At 43.1% G+C, this 21035-nt stretch overlaps 1 protein-coding gene across 4 annotated transcripts in view; it reads right to left on the reverse strand.

Annotated features, from left to right (window-relative positions):
- Nucleotides 1-15906, reverse strand: part of SBF2 (SET binding factor 2) — a 495691-nt gene extending 479785 nt beyond the window's left edge. For all 4 annotated transcript variants that reach the window (XM_054242060.2, XM_054242059.2, XM_002755039.7 and 1 more), the window contains exon 1: nt 15714-15906. In XM_054242060.2, coding sequence (XP_054098035.1) covers nt 15714-15768 — 55 coding nt within the window. In that variant the 5' untranslated portion in view covers nt 15769-15906. The remainder of the gene's footprint in view (nt 1-15713) is intronic.
- Nucleotides 15907-21035: the final 5129 nt, after the last annotated feature.

Here is a 21035-nt window from a genome sequence, read left to right on the forward strand (position 1 = left end):
AATAAAAGTGATCTTTATCATATTGGGCATAACAACCTATAATATACAAATTAACCTACAACTGGGAAATAAAACTACCCAAAAAGTCAATTCAAGGCTGGGCACCGTGTCTTTGGCACACCCTTGTAATCTCAAACTTTGGGTGGCCAAGGTGAAAGAACTGCTGAAGCCATGAGTTTGAGGCTGCAGTGAGCTATGATCACACCTCTTGCAGGTATTCCAGCCTGGGCAAACAGAACAAGACCCAATCTCTTAAGGAAAAAAAAAAAGTTATTTCAAGAGGTTAGGTCTCTTGGAATTTATTATTTACATACTAGTGCCTAGAATTTAAAAGCTTACCCTGAAATTTCTTGGCACACATCACCACTATCTTTTCCTACTACCTTCCTATGTGACTTGTCACCTCCCACAATGTCCTTACAGCTGATCAGTGATATGTTTTAGTGTAAATCATTATAGAATACAGTTTTCAGTATCCTTTAATGGAAATGTTTGGGACCAGAAGTGTTTCAGAATTCTTTTGGATTTTTAAATATTTGCATTATACTTACTGGTTGAGTATCCCTAACGAAAATATCCGAAATCCAAAATGCTCCAATGAGCATTTCCTTTGAGTGTCATGTCAGTGCTCAGAAAGTTTCAGATTTTGGAGTTTTTCAGATCAGGGATACTCAACCTGAATCTCCAAGATTAATGAAATGATCATTTTATTTTCCAAAGTACACACTCTTTAGAGAGGATGACTAAAAGCTGGACTGATACATTTGTATCCCAAATACATGTGCTTGAGACCCCCACGTCCTAAGGAACTTTATTCCTGTACATAGTATCCCCACTTTCTCCAGCATCAACTCTTCTCATTCCATTGATTTCTACTCTTCTGCCTTTAAAATGGTCACATCTATTCTATACACTTTTTAAAACTCTCATTGGATCTTATTAAGTATTTAATTTAATTCAACAAACATGTTACTGAGTAATACTAAGCCAGGTGACTCTGGGATACAAAAAATAGTCTTTTTACCCTGAAGAAAAAGCAAAGTTTTCTAACCAGATACTCTTACCTCTCAAAATCAGATTACTGAAACAAATTATCTTAATATGCTGCCTCTACTTCCTAGTCTTTATCCTGTTAAAATTCTGCATATCCGTTTACAAAACATTCCAGCTGAAACAATTTAGGGGTAAAACTACCCTTGATACAGCATGATGTACTGGAGTATGGGCATGAGAAAACTTCTAGTACATGATTTGCCACTCAATAGCTGTGTAATTAGTCACAAGTAACAACTGGGGATTGGGGGTGGGGGAGGTGGGCAGCCTTCACTGGTTTATCCTTATCCAAAAACTGGACAAAAAATGGATTATGTGTACAGTTCACTTTTGACCCTAAAGTATTATGAATTGCAAAGCTTTTCATTAACTCCTCATCTCACTGATCTCTATCTGCTACACTTGACACTAAGAAATATTCCTTCATTTTCTATGATTCTTCTGATCTTGCCTTCCTCTGTGTATCTGGATTTAGATTAGCCATATGAAACAATAAACTCAGATTTACAGTGGTTTAAACATACAAGATTATAGCCTTTCATGTTAAAATAAACAATTTTAAAATTCATAGTAAAATAATAAATCCAGAGGGTAGCTATCCAGATCTGCTATGACAATCCCACTGTAAGTCATTAGGGACGCAGGTTCTTTCTAGCTTTTTGCTTTGATATACCTAGGGTTTGGGCCTTACCTACTTGGCCCAAGATGGCTGCTGGGGCTGCAGCCTTTATATGAGAATCTCAGTCTCAGGAAAAAGAAAAGATAGGAAGGCATACCCTCATCCTTTAAGAACACTTATGGGATACTGCACTCCTCATTTCCACTTACATCCAACTGACCACATGTTTATAGCTGCCAGAAACTTGAAAACAGTCTCTCTTCTGCATGTCCATGATTAGTCAAAACCACCAAGGAGAAAAATCACCATTGAGGAGAACCAAATGCCTCTTCCAAACTCTCCAAGCCCTTCTGTGGTCCCTTTTCTTTTACATCCTTTTATCAGTAGTGTTTCCCAAAGCTTGGTTCTTGGTACTCTATTCTTCCATCTCTACGCCAACTTCTTGGGAGCACCTAAACAATTTTATAAATCTATATACTCTAATGACTCTAAAGTCTTTCTACCCAGTCCCCACCTGTCCCATCTTTTGAAGTCTCCACTTGGAGAGCTATAAAATAAACCCATTCTATGTCAAGCCCACAAAGACAAATAAGTAATTTTAAAAGAAAAACATTCTCAATCTTCCAATTTAAGTCATAACATCACAAGAACCCCCAGACCTCCAGGTTTGGAATTTTAAAACTGTCTCTGACTCCTCTTTCCATTTTCAACAAGCCATGAGTTGCAGGTCATATTGAGCTTCTAAAAAGAAATGAAACAAACTGTTCTACATGAGGTTTATACAGCATATGACTTGGGACATACATTCATCAAAATAACTATGGCCCCTACAATTCTACTATAATGTTCCAGAGTTATCTTAATTATTAAATCCATAAGCCTATTTTTAGTCCTAATTATACATGACATTTTCAGCACATTTGGCATTATTTCCTTCTCCTCAATATTCTCTATATCCAGAGTTTCCATATCATATCATGTCATCTTGGTTCTTTCACAATATCTCTGACTACTCTTATTTAGTTTCCTGGCTGCCACTCCTTTATCTACCTTTTGAGTATTGATTTTTCTCTGAGTACAATTCCGAAGCCACTCTTGTTTTCACTCTATTCACATTTCCTACACAATCGCATGTTTTTCTTCATATTTGACAATCAGCTGGCTACTAACAATTACCAAGTTAAGTCTCTAACTTCACTTTTCTACTTACCTCCTGACATAAATCTAAACACCTAAATGACACCTCTACCTTGATTACAGACCATCACTATTCACTCAGCATTCCCTCCCTCATCCAAGTTCATTTCTTCCCCTGAATTCTCTATTTGTATTCACAGCATCATCCCTCACCTTATTACCCAAGCTACAAACATCGTTAGCCTCATCCACTCTTTGTACTTTACCCCTCACATTCATTCATTACTAAGTTTTACTAAATCTGAACTTTCAAATTTCTCAAACTTCCTTGCCATTTCCACTATAAAAATGCTTGAGCTTTCTCATACTGGTCTTTCTCCCTCCAGTTCACTGCCATTTGAGTCACATTTCTCTGTTGTTTCTTGCTTTTTAAAAGCTACCATTTTTTCAACAGACCCTACCATCTACAGAGTCACAGCTAAACTCTATAGCATGATAAACAGAGCTTTTCACATCTGACCTCAAGCATCAAAGCATACCTCAGTTTCCACCTACATGCACTTCTCTCCACTCCTGTAACAAGACATTCACATACGGGCCGGGCGCAGTGGCTCAAGCCTGTAATCCCAGCACTTTGGGAGGCCGAGGCGGGTCGATCACGAGGTCAAGAGATTGAGACCATCTTGGTCAACATGGTGAAACCCCGTCTCTACTAAAAATACAAAAAATTAGCTGGGCATGGTGGCACGTGCCTGTAATCCCAGCTACTCAGGAGGCTGAGGCAGGAGAATTGCCTGAACCCAGGAGGCAGAGGTTACAGTGAGCTGAGATCACGCCATTGCACAGCCTGGGTAACAAGAGTGAAAATCCATCTCAAAAAAAAAAGAAATTCACATACACACATTTTTTCTCTTTTCCATATAGCAAATGTTTCTGCATCCTGTACAACTTGGTTTAAATATCATCTCTCATAAGAAATCTCCTCTTTCTCCCTCAGTAAAGTGAGTCCATCCTCTTGAAATAAGTAATGATAATTAAGTAATGATAAATTACTTGAAATAAGTAATGAAAATTACTTAATTTTCATTAAGTAAAAAATTTCATTAAGTAAAAAATTACTTAATTTTCATTACTTATTTATCATTACTTATTTCAAGTAATTTATCATTACTTATTTCAAAACATTGTCCATAATGACTAGGTTAGGGATAGAGTTTTACTCTTTACTCATTTGTACCTAACCTAGCACTTAGTACAATGCCTGGAAAGCAATAAATAATCATCAAATCAGTGAATCCCAAATAGTTCTTGACAGATGGCAACAAACAGCAACTAGAAAATCGCAACTACTTCAGGGGAGAAAACTCAGGCTATGTGTTAAAATGGTTTAATAATAATCAATTATCAATTTTTATAATGTCTCAAAATGTGATATTTCAGCTATTATACATACATTTACATTTTATCTTATCTCACTTATACTGCTTAAATACAATCGAATGCCTAAAAACACATGTCAATATTCTTTAACATACTTAAGCAGATTGAGATGAAAAAAAAAAAACAAGAACTTCAAACGATTAACATAATTGACTCCAGATTAAATACCACCAAGATAAATGGATTAATTATAAATGTATTAATGGACAGCAGAAAAACAAAAAAAAAAGGTAAAGGCATGTAAAATGATAAACCAGGTAGTCATTATCAATTTTTCTTGGACAAATCTCAGTGAAAGTAAAAACAGTAAGAAAAACATAGTTGGCTAAACTAATGATACTTCTTAATTATTCTGCCATAGTACATAGGCAAAGTCAGAAAAATTAAGTCTTAATATCAAATTATCAAAATCAAACTGTCATAAAAATCAGTGGTTTTCAAGCTATGTTTTCCTCAGCATAACAGCATTATAAGAACACGAAACTGGGCTGGGCACAGTGGCTCAGGCCTGTAATCCCAGCACTTTGGGAGGCTGAGGTGGACGAATCACAAGGTCAAGAGTTCAAGACCAGCCTGGCCAACACAGTGAAACCCTGTCTCTACTAAAAATACAAAAATTAGCCATGTGTGGTAATTTTTATAGGCACATTGCCTATAGTCCCAGCTACTTGGGAGGTTGAGGCAGGAGAATCGCTTGAACCTGGGAGGCAGAGGTTTCAATGAGCTGAGACCACACCATTGCACTCCAACCTGAGCAAGAGAACAGGACTCCAGCTCAAAAAACAAAATTTTTTTTTGCACACACACACACACACACACACACACAACTGGAAACAACGGTACAACAGTAAAGTGCCTAAGTTAAAATGACACATGGACACAGGGAGGGGAACATCACAAACTGGGGTCTGTCAGGGGGAAACAGGGGAGGGAAAGCGGGGGGTAGGAAGTTGGGGAGAGAGAGCATGGGGAGAAATGCCAGATATAGGTTATGGGGAGGAAGACAGCAAATCAGACCACCATGTGTGTACCTATGCAACAATCTTGCATGTTCTTCACATGTACCCCAAAACCTAAAATGCAATTTTTAAAAATGACATACAAAAATGATATAATAATCCAGCCACTGGAGTTTGGATTTTTCTATAATTTTATAAAATAACCTTTCCTTATGTCATTAAGAGTTAAAGACAGTAAAGGTATCTTTCTATCTTCCTTATAGCTTTTTAACTTAACCTTTTAATTTTGAGATAGTTGCAGATTTATACACAGTTGTAAGAATTCATACAGAAACCATACACTCTTTACCCAGTTCCTCTCAATGGTGACACCTTGCAAAATTATATCACAAAATCACCACCAGGATATCACACAATCCACCAGTCTCATTCACATTTCCTCCTTTTTTACCTATACTCATTTGTGGTTGTACATGTGTATTTAGTTCTATGCAATTTTATCACACATGTAGATATGTATCCACCACCCAGTCAAAATATAAAAGTTTTATCACCACAAAAATTCCTCTCAATTACCCTTTTATAACCATATCTGCTTCCTACCCTCCTTTTTTATAGCTTTTTCCCCATATTTCAATAACTGTGTGTTCATTCTCCTGTGTCATTGCTTCTGTGTATCTTCGTTAACTACCTATGATGTACCAGGTACTCTTTTTTCTATATAATTCAAATAGCATGCATTAACATGCTATTGTTTCCAGTTTGTAAAAGGCATTTTTCAAAAGGCAAGGGGTTTTGCTTTTGTTTTTTAGACAGGTTCTTGTTCTGTTACCCAGGCTAGAGTGCAGTGGCACAAACACAGCTCACTGCAGCCTCGACCTCCTGGGCTCAAGTAATGCTCCCACCTCAATCCCTCAAGTAGCTGGGACTACAGGTGGGCATCACCACACCTGGCTAATTCATTTTTATGATTTTTAATTTTCAGTAGAGACAAGGTCTCGCTACGTTGCCCAGGCTGGTCTTGAATTCCTGGGCACAAGTGATTGTCCTGCCTCAGCCTCCCAAAGTGTTGGGATTGCAGGTGTGAGCCAACTGCACCCAGCTGACAAGAGTTGGTTTTTTAAAATCCAATTATCAAATAGAAATATTTAAAAATTCAACTGTAAGTATTGTTAATTGCAAAGACACTTTAGGAACAAAAATAAAGAGTTTATCATTTAGCCAGTGAGGTGGCTCATGGCTGTAATCTCAGTGCTTTGAAAAATTGAGGCAAAAGGACTGCTTGAGGCCAGGAGTTCAAGACCAACCTGGGTAACATGGTAAAATCCCATCTTTACTAAAAGTACAAAAAATTAGCCGGGTATCATGGCATGCAACTGTAGTCCCAGCTACTCAGGAAGCTGAAGTAGGAAGATGAATTCAGCCTCAGGAGGTCAAGGCTTCAGTAAACTGTGATTGTGCCATTGCCCTCCCGCCTGGGCAACAGAGTGAGACGAAAGGAAAGGAAAAAGAAAAACGCAAGGAACGCAAGGAAGAAGAGGAGAGGGGAGGGGACAGAGAATAGGGGAGGGGAGGAGAAGGGGAAAAAAAGGGGAGGGATGGACAGACTTGTAACTACAATTAGAAAAAAAAATCTCAATAATACTGAGGCAGGAGAATAGGGTTTGCAGGCAGGGAACCTAAGGACATCCTAGAACTAAACCAAACATAAAAACCCCAACTTTCTACATGCAAGTAAATAATTGTTTAACTTCAGTTATGTCAGGAAACATCCTCTTTATTTGTATAGAGTGTACACCAACCAACTAACTTTGTAACTTCACTTCATCCTCTTCATTTACATAGGGTTTACACCACATAACCAATGGGAAACCTCTAGAGGGTATTTAAACCCCAGAAAATTCTGTAACCAGCACTTTCAAGCCACTTGCTCAAGCCAACTCCCACTCTGTGGAATGTACTTCCATTTCAATAAATCTGTGCTTTTCTGTCATTGCTTTGTTTGTGCATTTTGTCTAATTCTTTATTCAAAACACCAAGAACCTGGACACTCTCCACCAGTAACAATAAGAAGTCAAATAACCCAGTAAAAAAGAGAACACAAATTTGATTAGATACTTCACAAAAAATATACAAATGGCAAAAAGCACCTGAAAAGGTGTTCAACATCATTAGTCACCAGAAAAATGCAAACTTAAACCATAAATGAGATATGTTAAGACAGTAGATTTTTCTTTTTTTTTTTTGGAGAGACAGGGTTACACCATGTTGCCCAGGCTGGTCTCAAACTCCTGGACTCAAGCAATCCACCCGACTCAGCCTCCCAAAGTGCTGAGATTACAGGTGTGAGCCACCATGCCCAGCCAAGAGAGATTTTAAATTTCTTCATCATAAAAGCATACAAATACATACAAACACACACATACACAGTAACTATGTGAAGTGATGGATATGTTAATTACCTTGTGATAATCATTTCGCTATGTATACATATATCAAAACATCACACTGCACACCATAAATATATATGATTTTTATTTGTAAATTACATCTCTATAGAGCTAGGGGAAGTTGTTTGTTTTTTAGTGAAAGCAAGTTTAGGCCTGGCACAGTGGCTCACTCCTGTAATCCCAGCAATTTGGGAGTCCGAGGTGGGTGGATCACGAGGTCAAGAGATCGAGACCATCCTGGTCAACATGGTGAAACCCCATCTCTAATAAAAATACAAAAAAAAAAAAAAATTAGCTGGACATGGTGGCATGTGCCTGTAATCCCAGCTACTCAGGAGGCTGAGGCAGGAGAATTGCCTGAACCCAGGAGGCGGAGGTTGCGGTGAGCCGAGATGGCGCCATTGCACTCCAGCCTGGGTAACAAGAATGAAACTCTGTCTCAAAAAAAAAAAGAAAGAAAGTTTATTAGAGAAGAAACAAAAAAATGGCTACTCCACAGGCAGAGCAACCAAAGATGTTTTTAAGTAATAAATTTAAAATAACTGGAACTCTCATACAGTGCTAGTGAAAATATAAAATGGTACAGCCAATTAGGAAAGTTTGTCAGTTTCATACAGACACTTAGGACCCAGCAATTCTTCTCATATGTATTTACCCAAGAGAAATGAAAAGATGAACATAAAAACATTCAAAGATCTGTATGCAAATGTTCAGAACAACTATGTTCGCCATAGCTAAAAACTAGAAACTTGAGTGTCCCTCAACTAGTGAATGAACGAATCATATCATACTCAGCAATAAAAAGGAAAAACTGCCAATAAATACAACATGGATAAATCTTAACTATGATCCTAAGTGAAAAAAAACACACAAAAAACTGTATACAATTTGTATGACATTCTAGAAAAGACAAAAACAGATCAGTGACTGCCAGATGCTAGAAAGGGAACTGACTACAAAGCGGCATGAGAGAACTTTTTGGAAGCATGAACATGTTCTGTATCTTTATCTATCTATCTATTTTTAACAAGAGTTTCACTATGTCACCCAGGCTGGAATACAGTGGAGTGATCATGGCTCACTGCGGCCTCTAACTCCTGGGTTCAAGCAATCCTCCCATCTTAGCATCCTGAGTAGCCGGAACTACAGAGATGTGCCTGCCGCCACGCCATGCTTTTTTTTTTTTTGGCAGAGATAGGGTCTTACCGTGTTGTACAGGCTGGTTTCAAACACCTGGCTTAAGGCAATCCTCCAGCCTCAGCCTCCCAAAGCACTGCCATTACAGGTGTGAGCTAGAGCGCCAGCCCTGTATATCTTGATTGCAGTAGTGGCTACATTAATATATGCATTTGTCAAAACTCATTGAAATGTTCACCTAAAATAGTAAATTTTATTGCATGTAATTGATATTTTATTAGACATTGTTACAGGATCTTTAGGGTGTCACTTTTTTGGCCAGAAACCTGTGGCTGATGGCACCTCTGCCCAAGTTTTGCTCAGGCCCGCTAAGCTCATTCCACCCACTCAGCCTGATACGCTACGCTCAGCTCACACTACCAGCCTGGATCCCACACATCAAAGGGAGACTGGAGTTAGGCATAGAATGGTAAGGGGTGTGTGAGCAAGCGTATAGTCTGGCCATACACAGTTAGACATGCCAGCTGCTGCCACAGGGTGGGCAGCTCCAGGTGCTGGCATGAGTGCCAGCTCTCTGCAAGGCTGTGGCTGGACCAGGTGTACCACAAGCAGCTTCCCCAGCTGGCACCAGGTTATGCAGTGGCACCCAGAAGCTTGGAGATGCCAGGAACCACAGGGCCCCAAAGATGGAGTCATAGCCCTAGCTCAGGGAGCTCTAAGGTCTGGGATCCCTGAAGGGCCACAGCTCCTCTCCCTTCCTTCACTTCAACACGGTGAGCAATGGACACATTTCAGCCCCGTTTGTGTTACGGCTTTTACCCTCGCCATTCACAGGACCCGATTTCTCATCCTGAGTGCTCAGCCCCCAGCAGAGAGGGTAGCTCCTTTATGCAGGCAGGTCATCCCAGCAAGTATTCAGTTTTCCACAGAGAGAGTGGTTCCTCTCTGCAGCTGGTCATCCCAACAGATATTCAGCCATCAGCGGAGAGGGCAGCTCCTCTCTGCAGCTGGTTGTCCTGCTGTCTGCAGCTGTCAGCAGAGAGGAGGTCCTAGCCTAGAGTGGGTGGCTTCTCTCTGCAGGCAGGCTATCCCATCTCTGCAGCTCTCAGCAGAGAGGCTCTACAGTGGAAGCTCCTCTCTTTAGGGAGGTTGTCCCCTAGTCTCTGCAGCTTTCAGCAGAGAGGGCAGCTCCTCTCTGTAGCTGGCCAACTCGACGTCTCTCCATCCTCTGCTCTGCTCTCGCAGAGCCTGGGGCTTTTACAAGCCCCAGAGGGGAGAAAGTACAAACTGATTGTCCATAGGTGAGCCCAGAAAAAGGCACCACAAGTCCCCACTCCAGTCCATAACACTGGCAGCCCAGCCCCTACCCTTCAGGCCCTTCCTGGCCTGAAGCTGGGGCCTCACCAGGGTCTACCCACTACTGCCCAGAAGCCTGTCTGCTTCCTGCCGACATCCATGATACCTAGGATGCTCACATCAAGGGGCACCTGCAGGCCAGTGCCAAGCCACCCTCAACCCCCTCCCACGGTGCTTATCAGGGCCCAAAGTCCAGAGGGAGCCAAGGAGGCAGAGGCCTGGTGTGTCAGCACTGACTTAAGTGTGTACACACCAGGCTGGGCTTGACAGCACCCTGGCTTGGCTCCAACTCCGCTCCGAGACTGGTGCAGGCTCTAGAAGCAGGGAGATACAAAGCAGCAGGAGCAGGCACCTCTGAGCCTGCAAGGGCAAAGGAGAAGATTTCCCAGGCCCCAAGAGTGCAGAGAGGCCTGGGTCCACAGCCCCAACTGGGGCAGCTGCAGTTGTGTTGGGTAGGGGGGGCTCCTAGTCATGGCCCCCAAGAACACAGGGAGGCCCTGGGTCCACAGCCCTGACCTGGGTGGCTGCAGCACACCCAGGAGGGTGGGGCTGCTACCTGCTCTAGCTTCTGCCAGCTCCGTTGAGTGTGCAGCCCCAGTTATGCCCCTTCATGGCCTGAAGCAGGGGCTCCAGGCCAGCATCCAGGGCAGGGGCAATGTCTTCTCGAGCTTTCTTTCATCCGGCTTGTGGACCTGCCAGAAACAGATTGTGGATCCTGGACCAGCCCTTGGGAGTGTCAGGCCTGGCAATTACCCGATGCATGGCAGACCCCAGGGATACAGCCCTGGGTGGCCCTGCTCAGAGCTTCCCCCGAGGCACAGGAACCTAGAGCCCTTGGCAGGGTGCGTACAGTTACCACGCTGATGGCTAGGTCCCAAAGCAGGCACTGCTCCCATTTCCCACCCCAGATCCCCAAACCACAGCTCCAGCTCTGCCTCCTACTCATATCCTCCCCGCAGCACTGTCGGGGCAAGAGTGGTGACAGAGGGCCAGGGTCAGGACCCCAGGAGGCTTGGGGCCTAAGGGCAGGTCCTGCTCAGCAGCACAAGGGTGGCAGGGGTGCAGTCGACTGCCTCGGGGACACAGGGCACAGGGGACCCACCAGCGTCATTGCTGCTCCCACCGCCACTGCCCGCACCTCCCCACTGCCATCAACATAACTAAAGAATTTTCCCAAGTTAAAAAGTTACGCATTTCACTGTTGACATTCTACAACTTATACAAGCTTCTGGGCTGTGTTACTTAAAAAAATTAATCCTCCTTTTCCTTCCCTTTTCCTGCTGTGAGAAGGGCAGTTCATGGTACCCTTGGGGTGGAAGTGGATTCCTGGGGTGGAGCTTGTCATATTGTCATAGATCAAGAGAGTTAAGGAGGGAGTCCATGTGGTAAGGGAAGAGCCAAACGTTTTGCATCAAAGCCCAAGCATTAAGGCAGGAGGGGGAAACTGGCAAAGGGCACTGGAGTACAGACAGAGCGAGAAGGATGTCTTCCAATGGAAGCAGCCCACTGCGGGATGTCAGAGTCTAAGTGGGGTAAGAAGTGTGTCCACCGACAGTGGGAAGACCAACATGGGGAGTCAGAGCCAGAGCGCTGGGAAGGGTGTCCCTGTATTGAAGCATACTGATATGGACTCTTAGATCCAGACTGAGGTAGGGGGATGGAGAAGATGGAATGAAGAATCCAAGTCCCAGCAGGGAGAGGAGTGGATGGTAATGAAGATGGGAGACTGAACAATAAGTAAATACATTAAGGATAATGAAAGCCAGATTTCTTACTGTCAGAGACGAACATTACAATATGAAAAAGGAGAAAACTAGAATAGAATCTGGAATATTTGACTGAAACTGGAGGTATCAGTATGAATTCATAGTTTTCAATATACAGAAATAAGAAATAAATACAGATGCAAATGTATATGTGTGCTTATGCATAAATACCTATACTTCCCATCCTGACCATTAAGAGGACCTGGAAGAAGTAACAGCCCAACAGCAGTAAACACATAAGCCTTGAGATTTTAGCTTCTAAATGTTATTCTCCACTAAAAGGAACCAGGGATCCCTAAATGGCTGATTCCAGAACCAAGGCAGGGAAAGTACATGATTAACCAGGAACAGGTTCTGTGCCAAGAAGTAAAAAGATGTTCTCAAAGAGTGATGGGGACGTACCATAAGAAAACAGAAGCCAGCTTGAACAGCTCTCATTGCCCAACTGAAGAACAATTTTGACCATCAAAATAAATGATGCTATAATCCGCACGTTTATGTTGCCTCCCAAAATTCATATGTTAAAATCCTGACACCCAAGGTAATGATACTATGAGGTGAGGCCTTTGGGAGGTGATCAGTTCATGAGGGTGGAGTCCCTGTGAATGGGATTAGTTCCCTTTTTAAAGAGACCCAGAGAGCTCATTTGACCCTTAGGCCATGTGTGGTTAAAGTGAGAACATGGTTATGAGGAATCAGGTCCTCACCAGACACTGAATCTGTTAGATTCTTAATCTTCGATTTCTCCACCTACAGACTGTGAAAAACAAATTTCTATTTTTTATAAGTCACCCAGTTTGAGGTGTTTTTGTTATAACATCCCGGATGGACTAAGGCAAATAGTAACCAAATATAATCCACTAAATGCTTGTGCACAGGCACGAGCACACACACACACACACAGAAAAACCACGAATCCATGTAGATGTCAATGAACAAACGATTAAGAGTTTAGTGAGGAACAAGATATTTACATAGTTTCAAAGTACCTCACAAAAACAATTAACTATTAACTTTATAGTGGAGAAGCTTGGCAGATACTACTTATATCAAGCAATCAAAGTAAAAATAACCAACATTGGGAGGCCGAGGCGGGTGGATCACGAGGTTAAGAGATCGAGACCATACCGGTCAACATGGTGAAGCCCCGTCTCTACTAAAAATACAAAAAATTAGCTGGGCATGGTGGCGCGTGCCTGTAATCCCAGCTACTCAGGAGGCTGAGGCAGGAGAATTGCCTGAACTCAGGAGGCGGAAGTTGCGGTGAGCCGAGATCGCGCCATTGCACTCCAGCCTGGGTAAACAAGAGCGAAACTCCGCCTCAAAAAAAAAACAACAATGAAACAAAGTGAAATTGTGCACCACCTGACAGGACGCAGGACGCAGTGGGAATCACTTCTGGGATATACTTCCCAAGCCTGTATCTGCATGTATCTAATCATGAAGGAACAGACAATCTGAAATTGAGGGGCAGCCTACAAAATAACTGACCTGTAATTGTTAAATATGTCAAGGTCATTAAAGCCAAGAGAAGATAAAGGAAATATTCCAGATTGAAGGAGACAAAAGAGACATAACATGAATGCAACACCTATTGCTAAACTGGATCCTTTTGCCAATAAAGAGATTAACAGCATGATCAACAAAACTTGAACCAGTCTGATAACTAGATGGAGTACTGTATCACCATTCATTTCCTGTTTTAGTTATTGCACTGTGATCATGTAGGAGAATATTGTTGTTTGTAGAAAATGCACAGTAAAGTATTCTGGATGACAGGGCATCAGATCAACAGCTTCCTCTCAAATTGCTCAGGGGAAATTTTTTGTACCATTCTTGCAACTTTTTTGCAAGTCTGTTATTGTTTCAAAAACGTTTAAAAGGCGGGGGCAGCCGGGCAGGGCGGCTTAGGCCTGTAACCGCAGCACTTCGGGAGGCCCAGGAGGTGGATTATCTGAGGTCAGGAGTTCAGGACCATCCTGGCCAACACAGTGAAACCCAATCTCTATTAAAAAATACAAAAATGGGGCCGGGCGCGGTGGCTCAAGCCTGTAATCCCAGCACTTTGGGAGGCCGAGGCGGGTGGATCACGAGGTCAAGAGATCGAGACCATCCTGGTCAACATGGTGAAACCCCGTCTCTACTAAAAATACAAAAAAAATTAGCTGGGTATGGTGGCGCGTGCCTGTAATCCCAGCTACTCGGGAGGCTGAGGCAGGAGAATTGCCTGAATCCGGGAGGCGGAGGTTGCGGTGAGCCGAGATGGCGCCATTGCACTCCAGCCTGGGTAACAAGAGCGAAACGCCGTCTCAAAAAAAAAAAAAAAAAAAAAAAAAAAAAAAAAAATTAGCCAGGTGTAGTGGCAGGCGCTTGTAATCTCAGCTATTCAGGAGGCTGAGACGGGAGAACTGCTTGAATCCAGGAGACGGAAGTTGCAGTGAGCCAAGATTGCACCATTGCACTCCAATCTGGGCGACAAGAGTGAAACTCCATCTCAAAAAAGGGGGGGGGGGGAGGGGTGGAACAATGTCACTAAAAACTAAACAAGGTTAAAAACTGATTTTCCACACTTAATCTTGGTAGAAAAGAAACATCAGACTATGCAAACTTACTAGGAAATAAAATTTTGAAGCCAGATTATTAAAAATTTAATCTTTCTTTTTAACAATTGATCTCAGTCAGATCATGACTGGTGAGAGAGAAAAGAACATGAAAGGTTCCCGCTAAAGGAGAGGAAGCTCTTAAGGGAGAAACAATGAAAGAGACAGTGGACCAAGAGTGGGTGGAACAATGGTATTCTGGGCTACCAATGGCTGTAACCATCAGGAAAACACAATCTCAGCATCTCTGAAAAATGAAAGGGCTGTAGAGCTGCTATCTAAAATTCCTTGCAAATGTGGGACTAGAATTGCCCCGAAATAGAAGTGGTTCCCCATCTCAATCTGTTATTACATTATGCTTAGCTACATAGTAACACAAAAGAATGCAAATACAGAAATAAACATGCATGAACCCTTAATTCTCTTAAGTTGTGGAAGTCCATCAACTGAAGTGTAAAATACATTTGCCTAATTATTCCTTACGAAGAAAATTGTGACAAAAAGAACAATGAAAACACATTAAAGAGAAACAAGATCACCTTCAGCGGTCAGCTGGCTGTCCTTAGTTAAAAGACAAGTCATGTCATTGTCTCATTTGTCCTGAAATAATAGGGAGCATTTCCTAGAAAGGTGTAAAAGTGCAAAGAATCCTTTCCCCTTCCCTGGTACCATGTGTTCCCTGGAACGATCACAAGGCCCCCAACAGCACAGTGGTGAGGTAGCACTGGACTCTGGGCACTTCCTTTCGGAGAGGACAGCCCCCTTCGTCACGGGTTACTCATTCAGGATGCAGGACAGAAGTTTATCCCCGAGGAACTTAGCACAGTTGGCTCCCGCCCTCCCGCCCTCCCAGCCTTGCTGTCCTGGGCCCACTCCCACGGTTCTGCCCCGGGTACCCAGCTGCCTCGAGGGTGAGGGTCGCGCGACCCCGACTCGCCTCTGGCAGGCCCAGCTAGTACGCCCAAGGGCTGGGCAGACGCGGCATCTTCCCTCCCCCTCCCGTCGTGCCGGCCCCCCACGCCCACCGCCAGGCTCGGCCCCGCGGAGAAGGCCGGACGCCGACCTCCCGCTCCTCCGAGACCTGGCTTGGCCCTCCCCAACGCCCGGCCCCGATGCCCGGCCCCGCGGAGCCCACTGGACAGCGGCCGGGGGCGGAGGCGGGGAGGCCCGGGGGCGGCACCGCCCCACACCCTTACCTGGCTTCTCATGGTCGTAGCCTACCACGATGAAGTAGTCCGCCAGCCGGGCCATGGCCTCCCCCGCCGCGGTCGGGAAGTGGGTTCCCGTCGCCGCCCTCGCCGCCGTCGCCCAGCCGGCCCGGGAGGGCTCAGCATTTTCCCTGCAGCGGCAGTAGAGGCAGCGGCAGCGTTTCAGCCATGTTTGACAACCGAGGGGCGCTTTGCGCTTGCGCGGCGCCTCGTGCCCGCTCCTCCCCCGCCCCCACCCCTTACTAGCTTGGCTGCCCCAAGCCCGGGCGGCGAGCCCACCCCCACTCTCGGCTGGCCTCGCAGACTGCAGCGCCAGGGGAGTGGGCGGCCGGGCGTGTTCCCGCCACGCGCCGCTACCGCGGCCCCTGGAGATGGTTCACGGCCCTCTCCCCCTCCCTATTTTTCCTAAAGCCGGGGGTCCTTCCTTCCGCCTTCTCTATTCTGTTTGGATTTGGAGGAAGGTACACGGAGAGTTGAGGGGTCACTTGGAAAGTTGGCTGCTTCCGCTGCTCCCCACCACCACCAAAGATGAAATTCTCCCGCCCTCGGTTGGAAGCAAAGAATTTGCACCGACAGGACTTTTGCTGCACGTTTCCTGTTTATGTTGTGTAGATGGGAATTTTAGAAACTTGCTACCCAGCAGACGGGGGAGTGAGAGGCTTTTGCGCAATCCTCCTAGGCGCCTCGGGTTTCAAAGCCGGGTGGGCCGGGGGTGGTCGGCCTGGGCTTCCCCCGGAGCGCCCGAGGGAGCCAGATTTCACCGAGGAACGCGGCATCCCCGGCATCCTCCCGAACTGTGCTGGCGTTTCCCTGGGGAGCTTCCCTTGCAGCGGTCCCAGGGCTTTTGCAGCCCGAACAGGTGGTGACTTCCAACTCCCCTGCTCAAACACACACAAAAATGAATAAATGGTCCCGTCCTTCCATGTCAGGATTATCCAAGTCGCTTTTTTGAACCTATTGACCATTTCGAACTTGTCTGGTGCGACAGTCAGGTGAACTCACTTTGTCATTTGTTAGTATCTCATGAAGTTTTAGTAGAATTTGTACAAGTGGTAGAACAAAGTTTTGGAAATCTCTGTGGTTTAGAAGTTGTCTTTGTGATTGCTTATCACTGCTCACTGTTAATTGAGGGTTTGATCTTTCATATTTACATAGAAGACAAGACCTCTTAGCAAAATGTCTAGTATGTAGTAGGTGCCTACCAAATATTTTCAATGAGTAAATGTGCGATTTTCCTCAACTAGCAGCAGGAAACTGCCATGGCTCCAACGCTGAACTAGGAGACTAGAGCTGACATCTCAGCTCCTGAAAAGTTACTCTGCTGTAATTGACTATTTCCCCTTTCTCTGCCACACTTGCTTCATCTACAAATTGGAAGAGTTGGGCTGCACTAGAACTGAAACTGAAGTAATACTTTAACTCCAGGACATCTGTGTAAATTGCTATTGATAAAACTGAATCAGCTGAATTTCCAAACGTGGAGGGAAGATTGCTTGATCCTGAAAATAATTAAACAAAAAAAAAACACAAAACCTCAGTTATACCTCATGTAGTAATCCTAACTTCCCTGAGAACTCTTCATCCAACTTGATCACTTTCAGTAGAGTTATCTTACTTCCTTGGGAGGCAGTCCATTCCACTGTTTAACAGCCCCATTGTTAGAAAGTTCTTCCTTATTATTTCAGAGTTGCTCTCCAGAACTATCTAGAAAATCTATTGTCAGCTATCATATTCCTTCCCGACTTTATTTTTTCTAAACAAGGGTAAAATTCACATATCGTAAAATTAGCCATTTTAAAATGTAGAATTCAGTAGCATTAAGTAGATTCCCAATGTTGTACAACTACCATGTCTATCGAGTTACAAAACATTTTCATCACCCAAAAGAAAACTTCACAACCGTTAAGCAGTCATTCCCATTCCCCCTCCCACAGCCCCTGGCAATCACTAATTTGCTTTCTGTCTTTATGGTTTTACCTATTACGAACATTTCATATAAATGGAATCATACAATATGTGACTTTTTGTATCTGTGTTTTTCTCATTTAGTATATTGTTCTCAGCTTTTATATACGCAGATTCAGTACAAGGTTGTGTCACATTGAAGTATCAATATGCCATTATTTTTTAGGACTCAATATTCCATTGTATGTTGTATTAGTCTGTTCTTACACTGCTAATAACGACATACCCAAGACTGGGTAATTTATAAAGAAAGTTTAATTGACTCACAGTTCCATATAGCAGAAGCTAAGGAGGAGCAAGGCGGCAGACGAGAGATTATGCAGGAGAACTTCCCTTTATAAACCCATCAGATCTCATCAGACTTATTCACTATCACCAGAACGGCACGGGAAACACCCCCCTCATTATTCAATCACCTTCCACTGGCTCTCTCCCATGACAGGTGGAAATCATGGAACACAATTCAAGATGAAATTTGGGTGGGGACACAGCCAAACCACATCATATGTATATACCATATTTTCTTTATTGATGGGTTATTTCCACACTTTTGACATTGTGAATAGTGCTGCTGCAAACATGCATGTACATGGATTTGCATACCTGATTTCAATTTTCAGGGATATATTCTTGGGATTATGTTACTGCTGTTTTCTACAGTGGCTGCATCATTTTACATTTTCACCAGCAATGTACTAGGGTTCTAATTTCTTTGCATTTTGTCAACTCTTGTTTCCCTGTTGTTTTTGTTTTGTTATAGCCATCTTAGTGGGAAGTAGTATCCCTTTGTGGTCCTGGTTTGCCTTTCTCTGAAGACTAATGACGTTGAGCATCTCTTCATGTGTTTATTGGCCATTGCTAAATTTTCTTTGGAGAAGTATCTATTCAAGTCCTTTGCCCATTTTTAATTGATTCTTTGTCTTTTTGTTGTTGAGTTATAAGAGTTCTTTATACATTCTGGATACTAGTCCTTGTCAGATATGTAATTTGCAGATATTTTCCTATTTTGTATGTTGTCTATTTTCTTTTTAAATTTTCTATGCCCTATTCCCCCCAAACATTTCCTATTTCTATTTTGTTTTTCATTTTATTTTTATGTAGCGATGATGTATCATGATGTTGCCCAGGCTGGTCTTAAACTCCTGTTCTCAGGAAATCCTCCCACCTAGCCCTCCCAAAGTTCTAGGATTGAACTACCACACCAGGACTTCATTTTCTTGATAATGTCCTTGGGCTCAAAATTTTTTAATTTTGATGAAGTCCAATATTTAGTTTGTTTCTATGCTTTTAGTGTTATATCTAAAAATATATTGCCATATTAAAGGTGAGATGAAGATTTACTCCTATTTCCTTCCCAGTTTTAGCTCTTCTGTTTAGTACTTTGACCCATTTTGAGTTAATTTTATAGTGGTAAGGGGCCTCATTTTACCTTTAAATGTCTTGGCTTTTATTTCATTTGCAGTTATTCATTTAAATTATTTTATTTTTTTAAAATCAAATTTTAGTTGTCTTTAAGCCTAGAATCAAATGCTATATGCTTTTAGGCATATTTTGTCTGTTACTGTTATAAGTAGACTTCCAGTCCACTTGCAAATGCTCATTTTGTCACATAGAGATTTTAACATATCCTAGGTATAATGTAGAAAGGCACTGTGTTTGTATATATATATATATGAATATATTTTGTATACACTAAAGCTGTGCTTCTCAGCCAACAGCTGCCAGCCTGCTAAAACTGATAAGTCCTGACAAGGCAGCCTGATTACTGAAGCTGGCTGAAAGCCAGACCATCCCCTACGATAACCACCATCACCTTTCACCAAAGAGAGAGAGAATAAAGCAAGCCCGGATTTGTTTTCCTGAAGGCTGGTGGGAGCAGGAAGGGAGGAAGGGTATGTGACACTATCTTGATATGTACCTAGCAGATGCCTTTCTTTTTTGCTTTAGAAGACAAAATAGGCAGGGAGTGGTGGCTTATGCCTGTAATCCCAGCACTTTGGGAGGCCGAGGCAGGCGGATCACCTGAGGTCAGCAGTTCGAGACCAGCCTGACCAACATGGTGAAACCCTGTCTCTACTAAAAATACAAAAATTAGTTAGATATGGTAGCAGTTTCCTGTAATCCCAGCTACTCAGGAGGCTGAGGCAAGAGAATCGTTTGACCCAGGAGGCAGAGGCTGCAGTGAGCCAAGATTGTGCCCTTGCACTCCAGCCTGGGCAACAAGAGTGAAAGTCCAGCTCAAAAAAAAAAAAAAAAAAAGAAAAAAGACGAAATAGAGCTGATTATCAGTGAGCAAGGCGTATAAGCCCATTGCCCCTAGTGGTCTATTGTGGAGTAAGTGGTTTGATCTGTACAGTCATCTCAAGTTCTTGCTGTGGTTAGCCACAGTAGTTCAAGGAGGCATTATGAGGGTTAGACCACCAAACGTCAGCAAGCAGAGCTGGGGCCTCTTCAGATTGTCTTTACTAAAGCATAACAAAGGAGACTGTGCAGCTGTAGTGGAAAATTCCCTGACCCATTGCTACATCTTCAACTATTCAGTTCTCTAAGCAAGAAATATAATGAATGTTACCCTTGACAGCTGCCTCTCAGCTCCACATTCATCACTCAGTCCTATTGTTCCTACTTCCCAAATATGTCCACTTCTCTCCACCCTCACTGCCACCCTGCTAGTTTGAGCTCTTACCACCTTCTACCTTTATTATTGCAATAGGTTCTTAACTGTTTTCCCAGCTTCACTGATGGCTCCACACTTTATAGGTAAAAGTTAAGGACAGTAAGCAGATTATTGAACCTGTCTCAAAATTAAATGTTCATAGCAAACACATCATTTCTACCTTGAGTATGTGTTTGGAGGGCAAAGAAGAAGCTTCAAAGATGACTTATAGAAAGTGTCCTGCAGTTGCTTTCACATGTGTAACAAGATGAATGGTTGAAAGTTAACATTCATTTGAAGTACCCCTGACATTCACAGCTGCAGTATAAATAGGCACTGTAAAAGTGTGCAGGCTGCTTTTACTTAGATCGCATATTTGATAAGCAGGACTGGCTACATAATATGTAGAGTCCATGCAAAATGAAAATGAAGGACTGCCTGTTCAGAAATGTTGGAGAATTTCAAAACAGCTTCAACAGAGCATCCCAGCAAATGTGGGCTCTTCTGAGATCAGGCCATGTGCTACTGAACAGAGTGCATGTCAGTGACGCTGGTTCTGTTGGTGAACTTCAGGGTGGAATGGGTATGTGTATGTGGAGAGGTGTAATAATAAATGTTATGGGGGACTAGACCCCACCAGTCTCTCCAGAGTGCCACCACTGTGCTGCTTCCTTTCTTGCTTCTTTCTA

The sequence above is a fragment of the Callithrix jacchus genome, chromosome 10 (genome assembly GCF_049354715.1).
Source record: "Callithrix jacchus isolate 240 chromosome 10, calJac240_pri, whole genome shotgun sequence".
NCBI classification, from domain to species: Eukaryota; Metazoa; Chordata; class Mammalia; order Primates; family Cebidae; genus Callithrix; species Callithrix jacchus.